A 19,495-nucleotide genomic window follows, 5' to 3' on the forward strand; every position below is an offset into this window, starting at 1 on the left:
TTCTTCATCACAGCACTTCCTTGAAGCCATCTTCCTAGGTTCAGTCTTGCCAGTGATTCATACATGGAAGCAACCTGCAGCTGGAACTTTCTTCCTTTCTTACCCATTGGCCATGCGCAGGGCCACAAAGCTGTGTTAGGTCAGTAGAGCCACTTGATCGTCAGTGAAGGAAACTAAGAATTTTATTTTTTTTAAGTAAGCTCTATACCTAGTGTGGGGTTTGAACTTAGGACCCCAAGATCAAAATTTGCATGCTCTACTGACTGAGACACCCAGGCGCCTCCATTTTTCTTTATTCTTTACTCAGTATTCTTATCTTTCCAGATGCTTCAGAAAAATTCATCCTTTTCTTTCTTTGTGTTTCTTTTGTGAACCAAACACAGCCCCTGGCCCTCAGAATTATTAGTGACTATAAATGAGCAGTCGTGGGTGGGAAGGAGACGGTAACATCTAAGTACTGATTAAAAGTGGTAGGTTGACGTGTTTATCTTCACTTCCTCCTTAAACTGTAGCAATAACCTGGTAGCAAAAGAATAAGAAGTGATAAACCCACAAGGGCCAAGAGAACAGTAGAGAGAGGAGACGATAAAAGACGTCAACATGTCTTTGAAAGATAGAAAGTGGATGAATAAGTGATAACTTTCAGCAGAGCAGAAAAAGCTGAAACCTTTATGTCTGTAGAAGGATGCACTGACAAGAAGGAAGCAGATTCACTTTTTATAGCTCCAGAGAGGGTCAGGAATTAGATGCATAAGATCCTTTGGAAGGTAGAGATAAGTGCATGGAGCTAAAAACAGGACTTTTTGTTGGAAAAAAAAAAAGAATCATTTCTATATAAGGAATGATCAAACTCCCAGTTCCCGTAAGTGCAAATGACTGCTCCTCACTGTGACAGGAGAAGCAAAATTTATTCTCCGGAGCAATTTAGAGAAGTAGCAGACTCTGAGATACCAAGCACAGGATGGTGGTGAGACACCACTTTGAAACCCCGTTCCCTCCCACTCTGCTTTCCTCCCACTCAGCTTCCAGAATGAGAGCAATGAGGCCTAGTACCTGCTAGGCTGATATTTAGTGGACCCGTCTCTGGAAAACCTGACTGGCCCCAGAGAAAAGATCTACAGGTTGATGTTTCAGAGTCCTCCAAGAAATCAGGATTCCTGTGGACCACTGTGAGGTGACGCCCCCAGGAGGTAAGCTCTGTTGTCGCATGAGGAGGTTCCAGTCAGCTTTGTAGCGCCTCGCTTCCATATGAACTATGGGCCAGGCATGCCCAGCCAGACGTCTGAGGGAAGCTTCTAGCATGAAAAACAGACTGAAACCAATAAAAAGTCAAAAGCCACTTGGAAGGAAAGGACGGCAATTCAAGGAGCCAAAGAAAACCTTAAAAAAAGAAAAAAAAGAAAAAGCCTACATTTAAATTATCTTTAGAGATGAGCAATTGCATCTGTCACACCAGAAAAGAATGTGAATAAAACCAACAATCGGAGAGTAAGAGAGCTCCTGGCAATTAAAAATAAGATGACCAAAGTAAAAAACTGGTGAGCGATATGGGAATATAAACTTGAAGAAATCTCCTACTAGAAATTAGAACAAAAACTCAAAGAGGGTTATAAAAGGGGAGAGAACTGATAAAATTAAAGGAGCCCCTGTGGAAGCCCCAGATCTGCTGGAGAGGAGCTCCGAAAAGAGCCTGGAGGAGAAGATTGGATTGGAGTTGGCTGAGAAGCCAACGCAAGGAAGTTTCTCAGAACGACAGGACAGGACGTGTTTCCAGATTGAAAGGGCTCATTGAGTGGTCAGGGCAGGGAATGAGAAAAGCCTCACCCTGGGGCACACTCCTGGGAGCCTTCGGAGCAGCACCCTAGAGAATAGACCCCAGGGAGGCCGCCCACAGGTCTGTTCCTAACAGCCACGGAAGGAGGGAAAGTGATTTCTATCCTAGAGTTCTGCGCCAAACCTATAAGTAGCAGCCACACGTGAAGGCAAAATAAAGGCCTCTTCAGGCGCGTGAACACACACACACACGCACGCACACACGCACGCAGAGAATGACCCTCTTTCTGGACGGGTGTGGGCTGTGGGCCCACCGTGTGGCCCGATGTGGCTTTGAGCCTCGTCCTCACCCCCAGCATCCTCAGTTCCTACTAAGTAGGCAGGTCGGGCTGTCAGCCACTAGTGGTGCTGTGTTTAAAATATTTATTCAACTTGAGTTTCCTGTTTCCTTTGTTTATAAGCATTGCAGGGTTTATTTTTAGTTGCAGCTCTAAAGTATTTCATTCATAATTTTTAAAAAGATTTTATTTATTTATTCATGAGAGACACACAGAGAGGCAGGCTCCCTGTGGGGAGCTCAACGTGGGACTCGATCCCGGGACCCCAGGATCACGCCCTGAGCCCAAGGCAGGCACTTAACCACTGAGCCACCCAGGCACCCCTTCATTCATAATTTCATCATGTGTTACGGATGCAGCGGAGAAGAAGACAGGCTCCCTGCGCTCCTGAAGGAACGTAGCAGTGGGGAAAGAGGAGTGCCGAGTAAACAGAGGCCCTGGGTCACCTCATGGTGCTAGACCGTAGTGGGAGTGAGCAGCACGCTGAGGAGAGGAGGAGGTGCCTCTTCTGGACAGAATGGCCTTCGGAGAAGTGGTCTTCACACAGGGGTCTGAAGGATGAAGAGGTGGGAGGACTAAGGAGAGAGCCATCAGGCCGAGGGAACAGTAGGCCCCAAGGCCTGATCCTCAGTCACGTTTGGCTTGTTCTAGGCTCTGATGACAGGTTGAGTGATAAATAGGAGTTGACAGGGGCCACCCGCAAGGACGTGCAGGTCACATCGGTAGTTCGGGAGGTTTGAAGCCAGGGAATAATATGGCCTGATTTCTGTGTTTGGAAGGTCTCCACTGCCTTGTGGAGAGGGATTGGAAAGCGGGTCGAGGAAAAGCACAGGCTGCTGCAGTGTCTTGGTAAGAGGTGATGATGGCGTGGACACCGGGGCGGCCACAGTGAAGTGGAAGGAACTGGAAGGACCTGAGATACTTTTTTTTCCCTTTTTTAAAGATTTTATTTATTTGAGAGACAGAGATAGTGAGAACGTGAGCAGGGAAGAGGGAGAGGGAGAGGCAGGCTCCCCGCAGAGCAGGGGGCCCGTTGCGGGGCTCGATCCCAGGACCTCAGGATCATGACCTGAGCCGAAGGCAGACGCTTGGCGCCCCGAGATACTTTTCAGAACATCGTAGCTGAACGAGCCAGGATACAGCTCAGCATTGATACCACGGTTTCCCTGGGAAATGCTGTCTGAGTTCCCAGTGGCTCAATTACAGATTGATACTTTTCTAATTTCATGGAGTTCCTTTTTCTTTTTTGAAATTTCTTTGTATTTCTATGTATATCTCTTTTTAGCAGATGGCCAACATGAGACTTAAAGAGGCAGGTGGCCCCAGCAGAGGCGAGAAGGGGGTGGTGAGGGCGGAAAGGGACAGAAGGAGACCGCGTTCCGGCAGGATGGTCCTCCGCTGTCCTTTTTACCAGGGAGGTTCTGGCTGCAGGACAATAACCAAAGCAAACCAAAGTAAAATTTTATTTTATTTTATTTTTCTAAATATTTTATTTATTTATTCATGAGAGACACAGAGAGAGATAGAGAGAGAGAGAGAGGCAGAGACACAGGCAGAGGGAGAAGCAGGCTCCATGCAGGGAGCCCAACATGGGACTCAATCCTGGGTCTCCAGGATGATGCCCTGGACTGAAGGCGGTGTTAAACTGCTGAGCCACCGGGGCTGTCCCCTGAGTAAAATTTTAAAGAAATTCATAGTCTTTTGGTGCGCAAGGTTTCAGAGGGAATCAAGAAATGGGAGCCACCGAGAGCTGGGTCCTTCTCTCCAGCTGGCTCTGCTGCTGCCTCTGTGTCTATGCACACCAGCCTCTCCAGCCACCCACGTGGTGAAAGGTGGCTTTGCCCAGCTTCCAAATTTGTTTTTTTTTGTTGTTGTTGTTCTGTTTTTAAAGATTTATTTATTTATTTATTTATTTTTTAATTTTTTAAAAAATTTTTATTTATTTATGACAGTCACACAGATAGAGAGAGAGAGGCAGAGACACAGGCAGAGGGAGAAGCAGGCTCCATGCACCGGGAGCCTGACGTGGGATTCGATCCTGGGTCTCCAGGATCGCGCCCTGGGCCAAAGGCAGACGCTAAACCGCTGCACCACCCAGGGATCCCTATTTATTTATTTTGAAGAGAAAGAGAGTGCACGCACCTGCAAGAGCAGAGGAGGGGCAGAGGGAGAGAGACTCCTCAAGCAGACTCCCTGCTGAGCATAGAGCCCACCTTGGGGTCCATCCCATGACCCCCGAGATCATGACCTGAACTGAAACCTAGAGTCTGACACTCAACCAACTGAGCCACCCAGGTACCCCCAGCTTCCAAGTTTTTCATGATCTCTGCTTAGGATATTATCTGGGGGGCGGGGTGCTGGAATCTCTAAGGCCCGATCCAGATTCTTGGGGGAGGGACCGTGTCCCAGCTCAGGTCAGATCTCCATCACTGGCTGCGGCCAGAAAAGTGAGACCACATGGTACAACTGTGCCCGCCCCTGTGACCAGAAGGGGGGCCCCGGAAGGGTGTGGTTTCCAGCCAGGGGAGAGTTAATTTTGATTTCAGCAGAGACCGCCGAAGTCTTCTGCCCTGTTCAGATCATTCAACCTTAACAAAGCAAGTTTGATCTAGTCCCTGGGAAGCCTGTGAAGAGGGTCTCCTCGAGCCCCCACCCCTGGCTCGGTGGGGCCAGCAGTGAGGATGGTGAGTGGGACCGTTCTCTCTCGCTTCGTGGATGTGAAATCTGCCCTCTGGTTCCGCTTTGAGCTGCTGGTGGCCCTTCCTGGGCTTCTCCTCCCTTCGATTTCCTCCTTCATAACCCTGCCCATGGCACCCATGCCGGCCGCGGCGGGTGCTGCAGCGTCGCTCTGGCCTTGGCCTCTCCTCTTCCCCTGTGCCAGCCCTGCCCTCCCAGGTGGCCCTCAGCCTGGTGGCCCCGGGGCTCCCACCGTGTGCTTATCCACAGGTGTCCCACTCTCATCACACCTCCACCCTCAACTTGCCACTTCCCTTTCTGGAAATACTGAGGCATCCACTTAGGCACGTTTCAGCGGTTCAGAAAAGTCTAGAGAGTGACATCATCTAAGACCTGAAATTAATATTTTGCCATATTTGCCTCCAATATTTTAAGAACAGAAACATTTCAGATAATACTGAATTCTACATATCTCTGCCAGGTTCCATTCCCTGCCCCCCCCCCCATAGTGACAACCACTGTCAAGAAATTAGAGTATTAGATCCTTTCTGCCCGTTAAGAAAAAAAAATTATATTTAAATACATATATATCCTTCATACATAGCCTTATTTTGTATATTTAAAATGTTATATAATAGGGGCACCTGGGTGGCTAAGTGGTTGAGCATCTGCCTTGGGCTCAGGACGTGACCCTGGGGCTCTAGGGTTGAGTCCCCCGCAGGGAGCCTGCTTTTCCCTCTGCCTGTTTGTGTCTCTGCCTCTGTGTGTCTCTCATGAATAAATAAATAAAATCTTTTTTTAAATGTTATGTAACAGATATTGTGGGCACTTCATTCTGCACATGAGTTTTTCACTCAATATTTGTTTAATAATATATATACATCTAGTTCATTCCTCTTGACTGCTACGTGGCATTCTGTATTCTGACTTCATCACAGTGTATTGATTTCAATATTGCAAACATTTTGGCATTTCTAGTTTCTCATTGTAACAAACAACTTTGAGGGAACATCCTTTTCTTTTTAAGATTTTATTTATTTATTAGAAGGATCCCTGGGTGGCGCAGCGGTTTGGCGCCTGCCTTTGGCCCGGGGCGCGATCCTGGAGACCCGGGATCAAATCCCACATCGGGCTCCCGGTGCATGGAGCCTGCTTCTCCCTCTGCCTATGTCTCTGCCTCTCTCTCTCTCTCTCTCTAACTATCATAAACAAATAAAAAAATTATATAAAAAAAGATTTTATTTATTTATTAGAGAGCGTGCAAGTGCATGAGCAGGGGGGAGGAGCAGAGGGAGAAGCCGGCTCCCTGCCAGGCAGGGAGCTTGATGTGGGGCTCCATCCCAGGACCCTGGGATCATGACCTGAGCCGAAGGCGGATGCCTGACTGAGCCCCCCAGGTGCCCCGAGGGAGCATCCTTGTGTTGGAAAGCCTAGTCTGTGTTCCCGCATGTCAGCTTTACTCTTACGCTGCTACCGTACTCACACAGGACACTCCAAATGTGTGGAGGTTTTCCCCACACCAAGGAATCCTCTGTGACACCTGCTGGGTGTCCTACAATTTCTCAGTCTGACACTGCGTACCTGGAGAGGGCGTCAGATCCCACAGATTAAGTGCTCAGTCCTGCAAGCCTGCCCTCTCCCCACATTCCTGTCGCCAGTGGTGTGTGTCCAGGTTACCCCACAACCTCTGATGACTGATTTGCTGGAGAGGCTCACCGAACTCAAGGAAACATGTTTACCAGTTTGTTGAAGGGTGTGATAAAGGACACAGATGAAGGGCACCTCCTCCGTGGTTTAGCCCATTAAGCATCGGCTCAGGTCATGATCTCAGAGTCCTGGGATGGAGCCCCCGCATCAGGCTCTGCTCAGCGGGGAACCTGCTTCTCCCTCTCCCTCTGCTCCTCCCCCTCTCACTGTTGCTGTTTCTCTCAAGTAAATAAATAATTTTTTTTTTAAAAAAAAAGACACAGACAAACAGCCAGATTGAAGAGATAACATTGGTGAGGTCTGGGAGGGTCCCGAGTGCAGGAGGTGGGGTGCAGACCCTTCTGATGTGGGTGTGTCTGCCAACCTGGAAGCTCTCTGAACCCCTACTATTGGGATTTTATGGAGGCTTCTTCATGTAACCATGATCAGTCACTAACTCCACTTCTAGCCCCCCTCTGCTCTCTGGAGCATAGGAAGCAGGGCAGAAAATTCCGAGCTTCAGGTGGAGGCTTGGTCTTTCTGGTGAGCAGCTCCATTCAGGAGCCACCCAGGAGCCCACCCGCGGCCACCTCCACAGAACAAAAGATGTTCCTCGTATTCTTTTTTTTTTTTTTAACATTTTATTTATGTATTAGAGACACAGAAAGAGAGACACAGGCAGAGGGAGGAGCAGGCTCCACGCAGGGAGCCCGACGTGGGACTCAATCCAGGGTCTCCAGGATCAGGCCCTGGGCTGGAGGCGGCACTAAACCGCTGAGCCACCTGGGCTGCCCTGTTCCTCATATTCTTACCACTTAGGAAATTACAAGGGTTTTAGGAGCTCTGTGCCAGGAACCAGGGCTGGAGACCATTCATTATATGTATTTTCTTTTCTCTTTAAAAGATCTTATTTATTCATGAGAGACACAGAAGCAGAGATACAGGCAGAGGGAGAAGCAGGCTCCCTGCAAGGAGCCTGATGCAAGACTCGATCCCGGGACCCCGGGATCACGCCCTGAGCCAAAGGCAGACACTCAACCGCTGAGACCCCCAGGCACCCCTCATAATACATATTTTCTATTACCTAACAATCCCAACGAACAAGAATTTATCTACTAGTGGAATTCACGACTGTGGACTCGCAGTTATTTATGGGGTAATTTGGGGAATGCTCCTTAACTTCAGTGCCTTAGTTTCATCATCTGTAAAATAGGACAAATTTTACATCCTGGCTTGTAGAGAAGGTTAAATGAGTCAATAAGTGTAGAGCGCTGAGAACGGTACTTCAGAGTCGGTGCGTGTTAACTGCTGTGATTACAGTGATGAGCGTGTGCACTTTAGACTTGACTCCGGATTGCCAAGGTGGATGTGCTGGTTTCTGTTCCCACCAACAGAGTGCGAGCGTTCCTGTTTTCCCCAGTCTTTTAATCCTGTGCCTGTGGCACGTCTGCCAGTCAGAGATACATGTGGGAAGGTTCCACATTCCAACCCGCACGTCCTCTTAGGCAGCTTGAACATCTGTTCCTGTTTGTTGGCTACTCAGGTCTCTCTTCTCTGTGAATTGCCTATTCTAGTCTTCGCCTGTTTTTCTGCTGGGTGCTGTCTTTTTCTTACTGATTTTTTTTTAAGATTTTATTTATTCATGGGAGACATAGAGAGAGAGGCAGAGACACAGGCAGAGGGAGAAGCAGGCTCCATGCAGGGAGCCCGATGGGGGACTCGATCCCAGGATTCCAGGATCACACCCTGGGCCAAAGGCAGGCGCTAAACCACTGAGCCACCCACTGAGCAACCACTGAACCACTGAGTCTCCTCCTTTCTTACTGATTTTAAGTATTGTATACACACACATGCATATATATTATTATTAAGCCTTTTCTTTGTTACATATGTTACACTTCTCTTAGCCTGTGGCTTATCTTTTAGTTTTATTTTTTTTAATTTTTTAAAATTTATTTATGATAGTCACAGAGAGAGAGAGAGAGAGAGAGAGGCAGAGACACAGGCAGAGGGAGAAGCAGGCTCCATGCACCGGGAGCCCGATATGGGATTCGATCCCGGGTCTCCAGGATCGCGCCCTGGGCCAAAGGCAGGCGCCAAACCGCTGCGCCACCCAGGGATCCCATCTTTTAGTTTTATTTATGGTGTCGTCTTTTTTTTTTTTCCTGAAGATTTTATTTATTCATGAGACACAGAGAGAGAAGCAGAGACACAGGCAGATGGAGAAGCAGGCTCCCTGTGGGGAGCCCGATGCAGGACTTGATCCCAGGACTCCGGGATCACACCCTGAGCCAAAGGCAGACCCTCAACCACTGAGCCACCAAGATGCCCTATGGTGTCTTCATTTGGTACAGCAGATTTTTTTTTTTTAGATGGTTCTATTGAGATCTAATTCATATGCCATATAGTTCTGTCACTTAGAGCATATAATTCATTGGTTTGGGCATTCTACATTATTAATTTTTTTATGTTGCGGTAAAACATATATATGTTATATATAAAACAAAATTTGCCATTTTGTTTTAAGTGTGCAGTTCAGGGGCCTTAAGTACATTCACAGTGTCTTACCACCAGCATCAGATACAGCAGCTTCTAATTTGGATTCAGGCCACTTCATCATCCTTAGGACTGAAGCACAAAGCTATTCCTATCCCATATTTTTGTCTGATTTTTTTTTTTTTAAGGTTTTGTTTTGATTCTCATGTTTTCATCTACCTGGGGTTTTCTATGCTTGAATCTCTTTCTGGGCTGCTCTTCTGTTCCACTCATTTATCTGTTCTATCTCCACCCTGCACGCACACTGCTTTAGTTACTATAGCAACTTGTACCCAGCTCTTCTTTAAGTCTTGGCTGGTCTTGGACTTTTATTGTTTCTTTTTTTTTTTTTTAAACATAGTAGGGCTTTAATCCTCTTAAATAAAATTTAAAAATTAAACATTAACATTTAAAATATACCAAGCAAGCAGTCCTCGGATTTTGAGAAAGTCCATCTTATAAGGGAAAATATCTTCAGGTCTCCAGTGAGTAGCTAATAGAGATCTGAAAATTTCTACAAATGGATGAACAACAGGGCAAAAAAGATTTTCTCAAATTCAGTAACCAGCAAAATAAGGCGGTTGAGACCTGTTGAGATGCATGTGCTCACTTCCGGTCTCCTGGGGGAGCCAGGGCTTGGGCATTTCAGCAGCTGAACAGTAATGAACTATAACTGAACTAACACGTGTTCTTCAGCAGGGGCATCAAGAAGCTTTTCTGGGCGGGAAGGAACGTGCTTAGAGTCTCACCTTCCCTTCAATGAACGAAGGTATGGGCTGAGCACCCAGGACCCTGTGTGCCAGGGTGCCGGAGGGCCTGGTGAGGCTGGGTGGCCAGCCAGCCAAACAGCAGGGTTCCCGAAGGTGTTTTATTTGTTCATGGGATTTGGACACCACCAGGCTTTAAGCAGCTGGAGCTTTATCCTTGACACCCCACAGTCCAGTAGTGACCCGCCGGCCTGTTCTCAAAGCGTGCGCAGCTATTAACGGTGTATTAGAAATCAATGAACAGACTCCCAAATTAAAGTTCATGAACACATCTGCGCAACCGGCTTAATTTTCTGTTTAGCCACTGGTTACTAAAGCTTTCCAACAAGGTTTGGGAAAGGGTCAAAAGTACTCATAGAGAAAACGAGCCAGGTTTTCAAGAGTGACAGCAAGTGATTACAAAAACCCCATGGAAGCCCTTCAGAGGCAGCTAAGCCTCCTTCACCACCCCCACCAGGGCAGGTCTCAGAGTGCGCCCATGCAGCTTGCACCCCACTTTGCTGACCAGTGCCACTGTGCCTGGCTCCTTCCCTTCCACCGGCGTGTGGAACAGGGCCTCGTGCTTGTAGGGATCGAACCTGGCCCCTACGGGGTTCAGCCAGAGTAAGCCATGCTTTGTGAACACCTTCTGGATCTGGACCTCGGTCATTACGAGCCCCTCGTAGAGGTCCTTCAGGTGAGGATTGTCGTCTTTGACCTTCTTCCTTTGGGACACTCTGTGTTGCTTTCTCCAAGATGTCTGCGACCTCCAGCAAGTCCTTGCAGAAGCCCTGGATGCCATATAATTTTGCCTCCTCCACTAATTTTTGGCTCCTCTGCCTCAGGTTTTCAGTGTCTGCCAAAGCTCACTTGTATTTCTCCACGGTCTCCTTCAGCTGCTCTTCTAGCTTGACCTTCTCGTCCATGAGTGTCTTCTCTGTAGAGGGAGTATCTGTCTTCTGTTCGTTTTGACCCACATCCTCTTCCAAGTTCCGGCCAATGTTCTTCTGTTTTGTAGCTGTGCACAACAGCCGAGGAGATGGCCTGAGACACAGCGCCAAAGCCGGGAGGCTGTGCCGCGCCAGCCTCACGCACCGAGCCGCCATGACTCGGACTTTTATTGTTTCATCTGGAGTTTAAAATTAGTTTGTCAAATAAAATGAAATAAAATAAAATCAGGTTGTCAGATTCTACCAAAAATCATCTTGTGATTTAGATTAGAATTCCTTAGGGCTTGGCCATCTCCTCAACACCTCTGCTTCTGCTTTCCTTTCCTCTGCTTCAGGCTCTTGTTCCTCTGGTGTCAGGACTTGGACCAGCATCTCCCCGTGCAGACGGTCCTGGCTGCTGGACTTAGAGCGGGGGTGGGGGTGGGGGGCACTGAATAGAGCAGGTGGCAGGTCTGAGAGCACCACCTTTTGTGGAATTTGTGCCATGAGTGGACACCTTAGTGAGCTTTACAGTTCTGTGTTGTTTTTTTTTTTTTTAAGATTTTATTTATTTGACAGCATGAGCAGGGGAGGCAGAGGGAGAGGCGGACTCCTCGCTGAGCAGGGAGCCCCACACGAGGCTCCATCCCAGGACCCTGGGACCATGACCTGAGCTGAAGGCAGACGCTTAACCAGCTGAGCCGCCCAGGCACCCAAGCTTTACTGTTATTTAATTTTCATGACAACCCTGTAAAGAGTCCGGCTCCAAGAGGCGAAGACCGGTGATTGGAAGCCAGGTCTGTGCAGTACCAAGTGGTGTTGTCTGCATCTCCAGGCTGCATGGGTGTGGGCTGCATGCAGGCCCTTCTGGCTCCGTTACCTCCCCACCGTAGACCCAGGGCAAGCTGCATAAGCACTCTGGGTATCACTGCCTCGTTTGTAAACCGGAGGCTGGTAATAGTGCCGCCCCATGGAATTCTTGTCAGGATTAAATAGGCTACTGTATGTCAGTGCATAGGATAGACCCAGGGTCTGGTAAGTGCCCCTCTCCACCCCACAGTGGCTAGAGCAGGCCTCGGGCAACGGCTCCGTGTCTGGGGGGTGACTGCCTCTTGAGTGGGCTGCGTTGGAAAGAGTGTGGACTTGGGCAGATTTAGGCTCCCATCCCACCTTGTCGATGACTATGTAGGTTTTTTTTAAAAAGATATTTTAAAGTTATTTAGAGAGCGCATGCGCACGTGAGCGAGCGGGGTGGGGGGTCCGAGAGAGCATCCTCAGGCTGACTCTGCTGAGCCTGGAGCCCGACGCGGGGCTCGATCCCACGACCCTGAGATCACCGCCTGAGCCGAAGCCAAGAGCCTGCCGCTTAACCAGCTGAGCCCCCCAAGACTCCCCCCCCCCAATAGGCCTATGTGGTTTTGCTAGGGTCACTTGACCTCTGACCTTGGCCCTTCCCAGGGTGACTAGGAGAGAAGAACAGCCCAGGCCCAGGATTGCTCTCTGGGTCTCTCTGGGTCTCCCTGGCTCCTCCTCCTCGTGCAGCACGTGCGGCTACTGCTCATCCCCAGGTCCCTTGGCCGCCCTGTGCCCCGGGCTTCTGCCCGGTGCCCCTTCTCAGCTGGTTCCCTTTCACGCAGAAGAGTGACCGGTGACGACTGCCTGCCTTTGTCAGCCCCCGGGCTCTGGAACCCAGGCAAGCAACATCCAGAGAACTTTGTATTTATTCACTTAACATTTTTTTTTTCCTCCAGGTATTTTACTTACTCATGAGAGACACAGAGAGAGAGAGAGAGAGAGAGAGAGAGAGAGAGGCAGAGACACAGGCAGAGGGAGAAGCAGGCTCCACACAGGGAGCCCAATGCGGGACTCAATCCCAGGACCCCAGGATCACGCCCTGGGCCGAAGGCAGGTGCTAAACCACTGAGCCACCCGGGCTGCCCGCACTTAACATTTTTTGAAGGAACTTCGATGGGCCTCCCGTGTGAGCGCATGGATGCCCCGAGCTCCCTGCTTCTGAGCAGGTGACACCGTTGGCCACCCACTCCCGAAGTGTCTTCCTGCGGTTGCCTAACCGTGCTGCCCTCCCTTCTGCTCACAGCTGAAGTCCCGCCCCTCCCTCAGTGCCCACCGACTTCCCAGCTTGCCCGACATCCCCGGCTTGGCCCCTGGCACCCGGCAGAGGCCTCCCGCCGCGCATCTGCCGTGTGCGGGCAGGTCCTGCGGGTTGCTGCTGAGGGAGACCGGGGAGCCGCAGCGCCATGACGCAAGGACCAGAGCAGGGCCGCTGTCAGTATTTTATAAATGGGCAGTTCAGGGGCACCTGGCTGACTCAGCCGGTTAACACCCGTGTTCTTCGGCTCAGGTCATGATCCTGGGGTCCTGGGATCGAGCCCCACATCGGGCCCCTGCCCCGGAGGGGTGGGGTGTGGGGTGTGTGTGCTTCTGCCTCTGCCCCTCCCCCTGCCCCTGTGCACATGCCCTCTCTCTCTCTCTCAAATAAATAGATAAAATCTTTAAAAAAAAAAAAAAGGGTTCATCACATTTAAAAAAAATCAGTCCTTTTCCCAAACCGGTGGGCCCGGGTCTGGAGCTAAGTAGCACTTCCACGCCTCGGGTGTGTGTTACTGAACCGCTTCATGAGTGGAAGTCCCCTCTGCTGTATTTCGGGGCAGGGCCTGCGCCCCGGCGGCCCTGCTCTCGGTCCTTCTGAAGTCACCGGGTACTCAGTCGGCCGTGCACCCCCCACCCCTGTGTCCTGCCTGCCACGGGCTGGGCTGCCTTCACTCGTTCCTCCTCCTCCCCGCAGCCTGGTGCAAGCAGAGTACTGGCACGACCCCATAAAGGAGGACACGTACCGCAACCACAGCATCTTCCTGGCCGATATTAATCAGGAGCGGGTAAGCACCCAGCCCCAGCGCCTCGGCGCTGCATTCGGTTCGCTTTGGGGGCATTAGACAGGTGGGCCATGAGCGTTCGCCCAGACGCCCTGGACAGACCCTGGGAGGCGCAAGGTCTGCTCTCGGGAGGCCGTGCTTCTGAGCGGCAGTTCTTTCTGGAAGGCTGCCATTCATCTGGCTCTCCCCCCTCGGGTCCTTTTCCTTTCCTTGTGAAGCAGCAGGGAAGCTCAGTCGGGTGCCGCTGGCCTCGGTGGACCAGCACTGCTGCTGTCCTCACTGAGGGAGGGAGGCCTTCCTAGTGGGTCCCTTGGGGGTCTGATTTTCTCAGAAGTGAGATTTACTTAGAAGAGAGACTGCAGAGGGCACCGAATATGGCCCAGGCACGAGCTTGGTTTGGGAGATTCTGGTAAACTCCGTGGCTCAGTTTGTATTGTGCCTGCCTAGAGGTTTTTGTTTTTTATTTTTTTAATTAATTAATTTATTTTAAATTATTTATTAGAGACAGAGAGAGAGAGAGACAGGCAGAGGGAGAATCAGGCTCCATGCAGGGAGCCCGACGTGGGACTCGATCCCGGGTCTCCAGGATCACACCCTGGGCAGAAGGCAGCACTAAACCGCTAAGCCATCGGGGCTGCCCAGGTTTTTGTTTTTTATTTTTTATTTTTATTTTTTTTAATTTTTTTTTAAATTTATTTATGATAGTCACACAGAGAGGGAGAGAGAGGCAGAGACACAGGCAGAGGGAGAAGCAGGCTCCATGCACCGGGAGCCCGACGTGGGATTCGATCCCGGGTCTCCAGGATCGTGCCCTGGGCCAAAGGCAGGCGCCAAACCGCTGCGCCACCCAGGGATCCCGGTTTTTTTTTTTTAAAACAAAATTTGAGGGCTAGCGGGGAAGAAACAGAACAGCCTCGCAGAACCACCAAGAATGTGTAGTTTCTCCTCGTGCCTTGGCTTTCACGGTGGCCTTCAACCTTTGTGGCGGATACCCAGGGAGTGCGGTGATGAACTCATGGTGGCATCTGAGTGCTGTGGTAGGTGGGGGCATTGCCAGTCAGCTAGGATGGTGAGAAAGGCCTGTACAAGGTATATTCTGGGCCGGAAGCTGGAAGAGCGGCCCTTGATCACGGGGAGGAAATCTGGTGGCCCAGGGCTGGGGAGGCCAGAGTGCTGGAACCTGGCCTTTCCCCAGGGCATCAATGAGTCCTACAAGAGAAACCTGATGGCCTTGAAGAAGTTTGTGATGGTGAAATTTCTCAACGATTCCATTGTGGATCCTGTGGACTCTGAGGTGAGATGCTGCGTCAGCGAGCCACGCCCAGAGACCCAAGGAGTAGATGGCATTAAGATAGAGCCACCTGCTGGGGAAAATCCTTCAGTCCCTTCCACCACCTTTGTGTAGAGCAGGGCTTCTTCACCTGAGGTCTACAAATGAGACACTGGGGGGTATTATTCCCCCACCACCCGAAATTATTTGCAAGAGTATGTAGTTGCATTCTCTGAGGAAGGGTCTGTAACTTTTACCACATTTTCCAAGGGGACCTGGGACCCAGACCAGGAGCCCAAAGTCTAGAAATCCCTGAGGTTGGCATTCAAGGCCTGCCTTGACCTGTCTTTCCAACCTAAGCTTCCTTCATTACCAACACCATACACTGCGCCCAAAGCCATGTTATACTTGTTGAAATGCCCTGGGCTTAGCACAAATTTTTTCTTACGTGTCTTTGTTCATGCTTCTCAGCCTCTGGAGTGCCCTTCCATGGGCTCCACCTGACAAGCTCCTGCTCATCTTGCAAGGCCAAGTGCCACAGTCACTTCTTCCATCCAGGATGCCATCCCTGTTCCAAGCAGAGTTTGCTCCCTCTTTTATGTCCGGCCACCAGGGACTAGCAAACTGCAGCCTGCCGGCCAGATCCACCCTGCCATCTGCCTTTGCATGGCCTGTGAACCATTTTTTTCATGGTTAGGAAAAAAAATCAGAAGAATATCTGATGACATAAAAATTATATAAATCCAAATTTCAATGTCCATAAACAGAATTTCTTGGCAAGACAGCCATATTCATTTTTACTTTTTTTTTAAGCCATGTCCATTTTTTTTTAATTTTTATTTTTATTTATGATAGTCACACAGAGAGGGGCAGAGACATAGGCAGAGGGAGAAGCAGGCTCCATGCACCGGGAGCCCGACGTGGGATTCGATCCCGGGTCTCCAGGATCACGCCCTGGGCCAAAGGCAGGCACCAAACTGCTGCGCCACCCAGGGATCCCGCCATGTCCATTTTTAAAATCTTGTTCCATGGCTGCTTTTGTTTGGAATGGCGGCACTGGGTAATTGCACCCATGTGGCCCTTAAAGGCTAAAATATTTTGTATCTGGCCTTTACAGAAAAGTTGGCTGATCCCTGTGCCCAACGGTTGTTTCCGTGCCTCACTAGACTAGAGCTGTAGAAAACAGGGACCCATATATATATTCACCTTCAAATGTCAAATTTAGCACAAGGGTTTTCACAGCGTAGGTGCTCGATAATTGTAGGAAACCGGAATTCTGGGGAATTGGAAAGCTCTTTGGAAAGATTAACTCATCCCATCAGGATCCACCCTTCAAAAGACATGACTCAAGACCTAACTCTATTTTTACTCTTTGCTGCAGCTTTGTGATACTTTGGGTGGTAGTCTTAGGTGCCGGCCGGTCCTAGCTTAACACTGCGTGCGTGCGGTGTGTGTGATCATCTTCCTTCTTGCTCCTCTCCTGCAGTGGTTCGGATTCTACAGAAGTGGCCAAGCCAAGGAAACCATTCCCTTGCAGGAGACCGCTCTGTACACACAGGTAACCGGAGGGGAGCGAGGTGCTGTCTTACTCAACTCCTGGTTCCTGCAGCTGTCCGTCCTGTGCACCCCCGAGCAGTAGGTGCACAGAGGCGTCTGGCTTGTGCCTGCGACGGGTGAGGCTGGTGAGGGTGCTGTTAGGCCAGCGCTGGTTTACAGAAACGTACACCCTGAAGGACGCAGGAGCTGTACCTCATGGTTTCCAAGTATGTACAAAGGTCTCATCATCTCCAGTTTCCTCCTCCTGATAGAAAGGATTCGAACTGGCTTCCTTTGCTGATGTGCAGACTGCAAGTCCAAGCAGCCCCCGCGCATCGTGAGAACATGGGAGAGGTGTTAACTTTATTATTATTACTATTATTATTATTATTATTATTATTATTATTATATTTATTTTATTCATTTATCCATGAGAGACAGAGAGAAGAGGCAGAGACACGGGCAGAGGGAGAAGCGGGCTCCATGCAGGGAGCCCGATGCTGGACTCAATCCCAAGTTTCCAGGATCACACCTCGGGCCGCAGGTGGTGCTAAACCGCTGCGCCACCGGGGCTGCCCAAGGTGTTAACTTTAAAACACGAGTGGACGTGAGGTCCTGTTTTTAAATCCGAGCACTGAGGAGGAGAGGTCCCCCTGCAGGAGCCTGAAGAGGAAGCACAGCAGGCTCTGTTTCTCAAGCAGAGGGTGCACCATTCCCCTACCTCTAGTTCTGGGGCTTTCCACACGCTAAGGAATATATACTGGAGGTGGACCCTGGACCCCAAGGGCGCGAGTGCTCTCTGCACCACTTGCCTTCTGCTGGAATTCCTCCGATTAACTTTGCAGGCCGAGTTGTCTCCTCTCTTGGTGCCCCAGCTTGGGTGAGATCAAAGGATAGGGAAGCTGGGGGGCGGGTCTTTTGAGTTTGGGAAATTACAACTAAGAACGTCCCTATCGTGAAAGTCAAACCATCAGTAGCTGCAGCAGAAGTAGCACTCCGGGGCCGTCACTGCACGTCCTCCCAGCTGTATTTGTTGTGTGGCACTGCCCGGAAGGCCTTTTTGAACTGCAGGACGCGAAAAGCGTCTGAGTTACCGAAGGGCTGGGTACATTTTAAGCTAACGCTTTCCTGTCTTTGGGTCTGTCTCACTTGACTGACATTTTGAGCCAGTTTTGTTGGTGGCTGGCCCACCCACATAAGTGGTCCTCCAGAAGCTTTAGGAAACTTTCCAGAAAGCAGAATATAGAACTCTGTAGACAACAATCTCAATTAAATATATGTTTTGAATGCTCAGGAAGCAAACTGGGAGGCATCCTTTTTGGTACTTTCAACAATACACCTCAATTTTACTACTGAGGGAAAGACTATACTTTTGAGCACGTACCCCAAATGAACATCCTGTTTCTTTACTTTTTTAACTGTGAAACTTTTCATTAAGGCTCTTGATTAATTATGGTCTTTGTTTCTGCAGGACCGCCTGGGGCTAAAGGAAATGGATAATGCAGGACAGCTAGTGTTCCTGGCTGTAGAAGGGGACCATCTTCAACTGTCTCAGGAATGGTTTTATACCCACATCATACCCTTCCTTGAGTGAAACCCTTGTAGTCTACACCAGAGCTCAGGGAGCCCCGAGCCCTTCTAAACCAGAAGACCATTCCCCTCATGCCTAAGCCTGAGCTCCCATCCAGCTTGCAACTAATCCTTCCCTCTAGTTATCACCTAACATGCCCTGCTCAGAAAGATCTAAGATTCAAATCTTATCCTTTGCTTCATCCTATCAGCATATGGTGTTGAATGCAAGTTTAATTAGTTAATAACCATGCATGGAGATTATTTTACAACCCCTTGATGTGGTCAGGCTGTCTTAGGAAACCGAGTCTGCTGCAGATCAGTGTCAGAACTGTGCCCAGATGAGGCTGAAACTGAAGCAGTTAGAGTCTAGGGGCAGACACCTTTTCCAGGAAAGCCTTGCCACATTTCAAACCCAAGAGGCGGCCAGTATCCAGGGTTGTGACCATAAATGCTTTCTCGGTTTTGCTGGTAGAGATAGAACCAGTGCTTGTGAAAGTATTGCTTAGAGAGTGTTTCTGCAGTATTTGACGTTGCCCTTTGCACAATACGTGGTCTTCTGTGGTGTGCAGCGTTTGGCCCGTCCTGCTGGGCCATCGTCTTTGTCTCAGCAGCACTCTTTTGGTCTCTTCAGGTAGTGATGACTTAGTTGCTCTGTCACAAAAGAGGGGAAGTAGTGCCCAATTGGATTACTTAAAGTAGGGGCACAGGGGTGGGGGGTACATCTTGCTTAACTTAGGGGAGTGAAGAAAAATATACAACTGTATGTCAGCTATACTTCAGTTGAGCAAACAGTGTACAAGCAGAAATGGAAAGTGAGGACACAGCTGGTCCCTTCCACTCCATCCTTGATTAACCTGTCCCCTTCTCAGTGTGGCCAGTGGTCTGCATTCTAGAATCACTCCGCTGCTGGTTTTAGCAGACGATGGGAAGAGATCAGGCTTTCTAACTCCCATCTCCAAAGACTGTATTTACAGTACACTCTAAACTATTTCTGATGTATTTAATGAAAAAAAAAAAGATTATTTGTTCAAAAAGTTTCAGAGTATTGCACATTCCTTTTCTCCTGTTGGAGATCAGTTCACATTAGGATACTAAAGATTGAGAATTCCAGTTACAATAAAGAAAACTAACCTTTATCTATTGTTTGCTGACACTATTAGAGCATGGAAATCTTAGCCTCTACTCCCCCACCTGAGAAAACCTATGAACACTTTCTGGAAGACTGTTCTGCGGAATGCCAGTGTGGGCCCACTGCTGTGCTGGAGGGAAGCATCTTGTTAGTGCTGCTAAGTTTACCCTTTATGATTTTCCCTCACCTCCTCAAGCTTTATTTCTCAACGAAAAGATGAGGATTAAGGCTAATAAGTGGGGGGATGTGAAAAAAATTTTATGATGTCTAAAATAAAGAATAGTTTCTTATCCCTGGTGGCCTTTTTCTTTTCAATCAATACACCTCTCGTCACCGGGCTGGCTCGATCGGTAGAGCATGCGACTCTTGATCCCGGGGTTGGCTGTAAGTTCTGAGCCCCAAGTTAGAGGT

General features: G+C 49.4%; 1 protein-coding gene and 1 pseudogene across 2 annotated transcripts in view; one reads left to right on the top strand and one right to left on the bottom strand.

The window, feature by feature from the left end:
* The window catches only part of PPT1 (palmitoyl-protein thioesterase 1), a 28,795-nt gene extending 9,419 nt beyond the window's left edge, over nucleotides 1-19,376 (top strand). The window contains exons 6-9 of one of the 2 annotated variants that reach the window (XM_055341557.1): nucleotides 13,490-13,580; nucleotides 14,773-14,871; nucleotides 16,334-16,405; nucleotides 17,855-19,376. In XM_055341557.1, the coding sequence (XP_055197532.1) occupies nucleotides 13,490-13,580; nucleotides 14,773-14,871; nucleotides 16,334-16,405; nucleotides 17,855-17,977 (385 nt within the window). In that variant the 3' untranslated portion in view covers nucleotides 17,978-19,376. The remainder of the gene's footprint in view (nucleotides 1-13,489; nucleotides 13,581-14,772; nucleotides 14,872-16,333; nucleotides 16,406-17,854) is intronic. The other variant, XM_055341558.1, reaches the window with a different exon arrangement.
* Nucleotides 8,466-11,084, bottom strand: LOC129520527 (grpE protein homolog 1, mitochondrial-like; annotated as a pseudogene).
* Nucleotides 19,377-19,495: the final 119 nt, after the last annotated feature.

The sequence above is a fragment of the Nyctereutes procyonoides genome, unplaced genomic scaffold, assembly GCF_905146905.1.
Source record: "Nyctereutes procyonoides isolate TBG_1078 unplaced genomic scaffold, NYPRO_anot_genome, whole genome shotgun sequence".
NCBI lineage: Eukaryota > Metazoa > Chordata > Mammalia > Carnivora > Canidae > Nyctereutes > Nyctereutes procyonoides.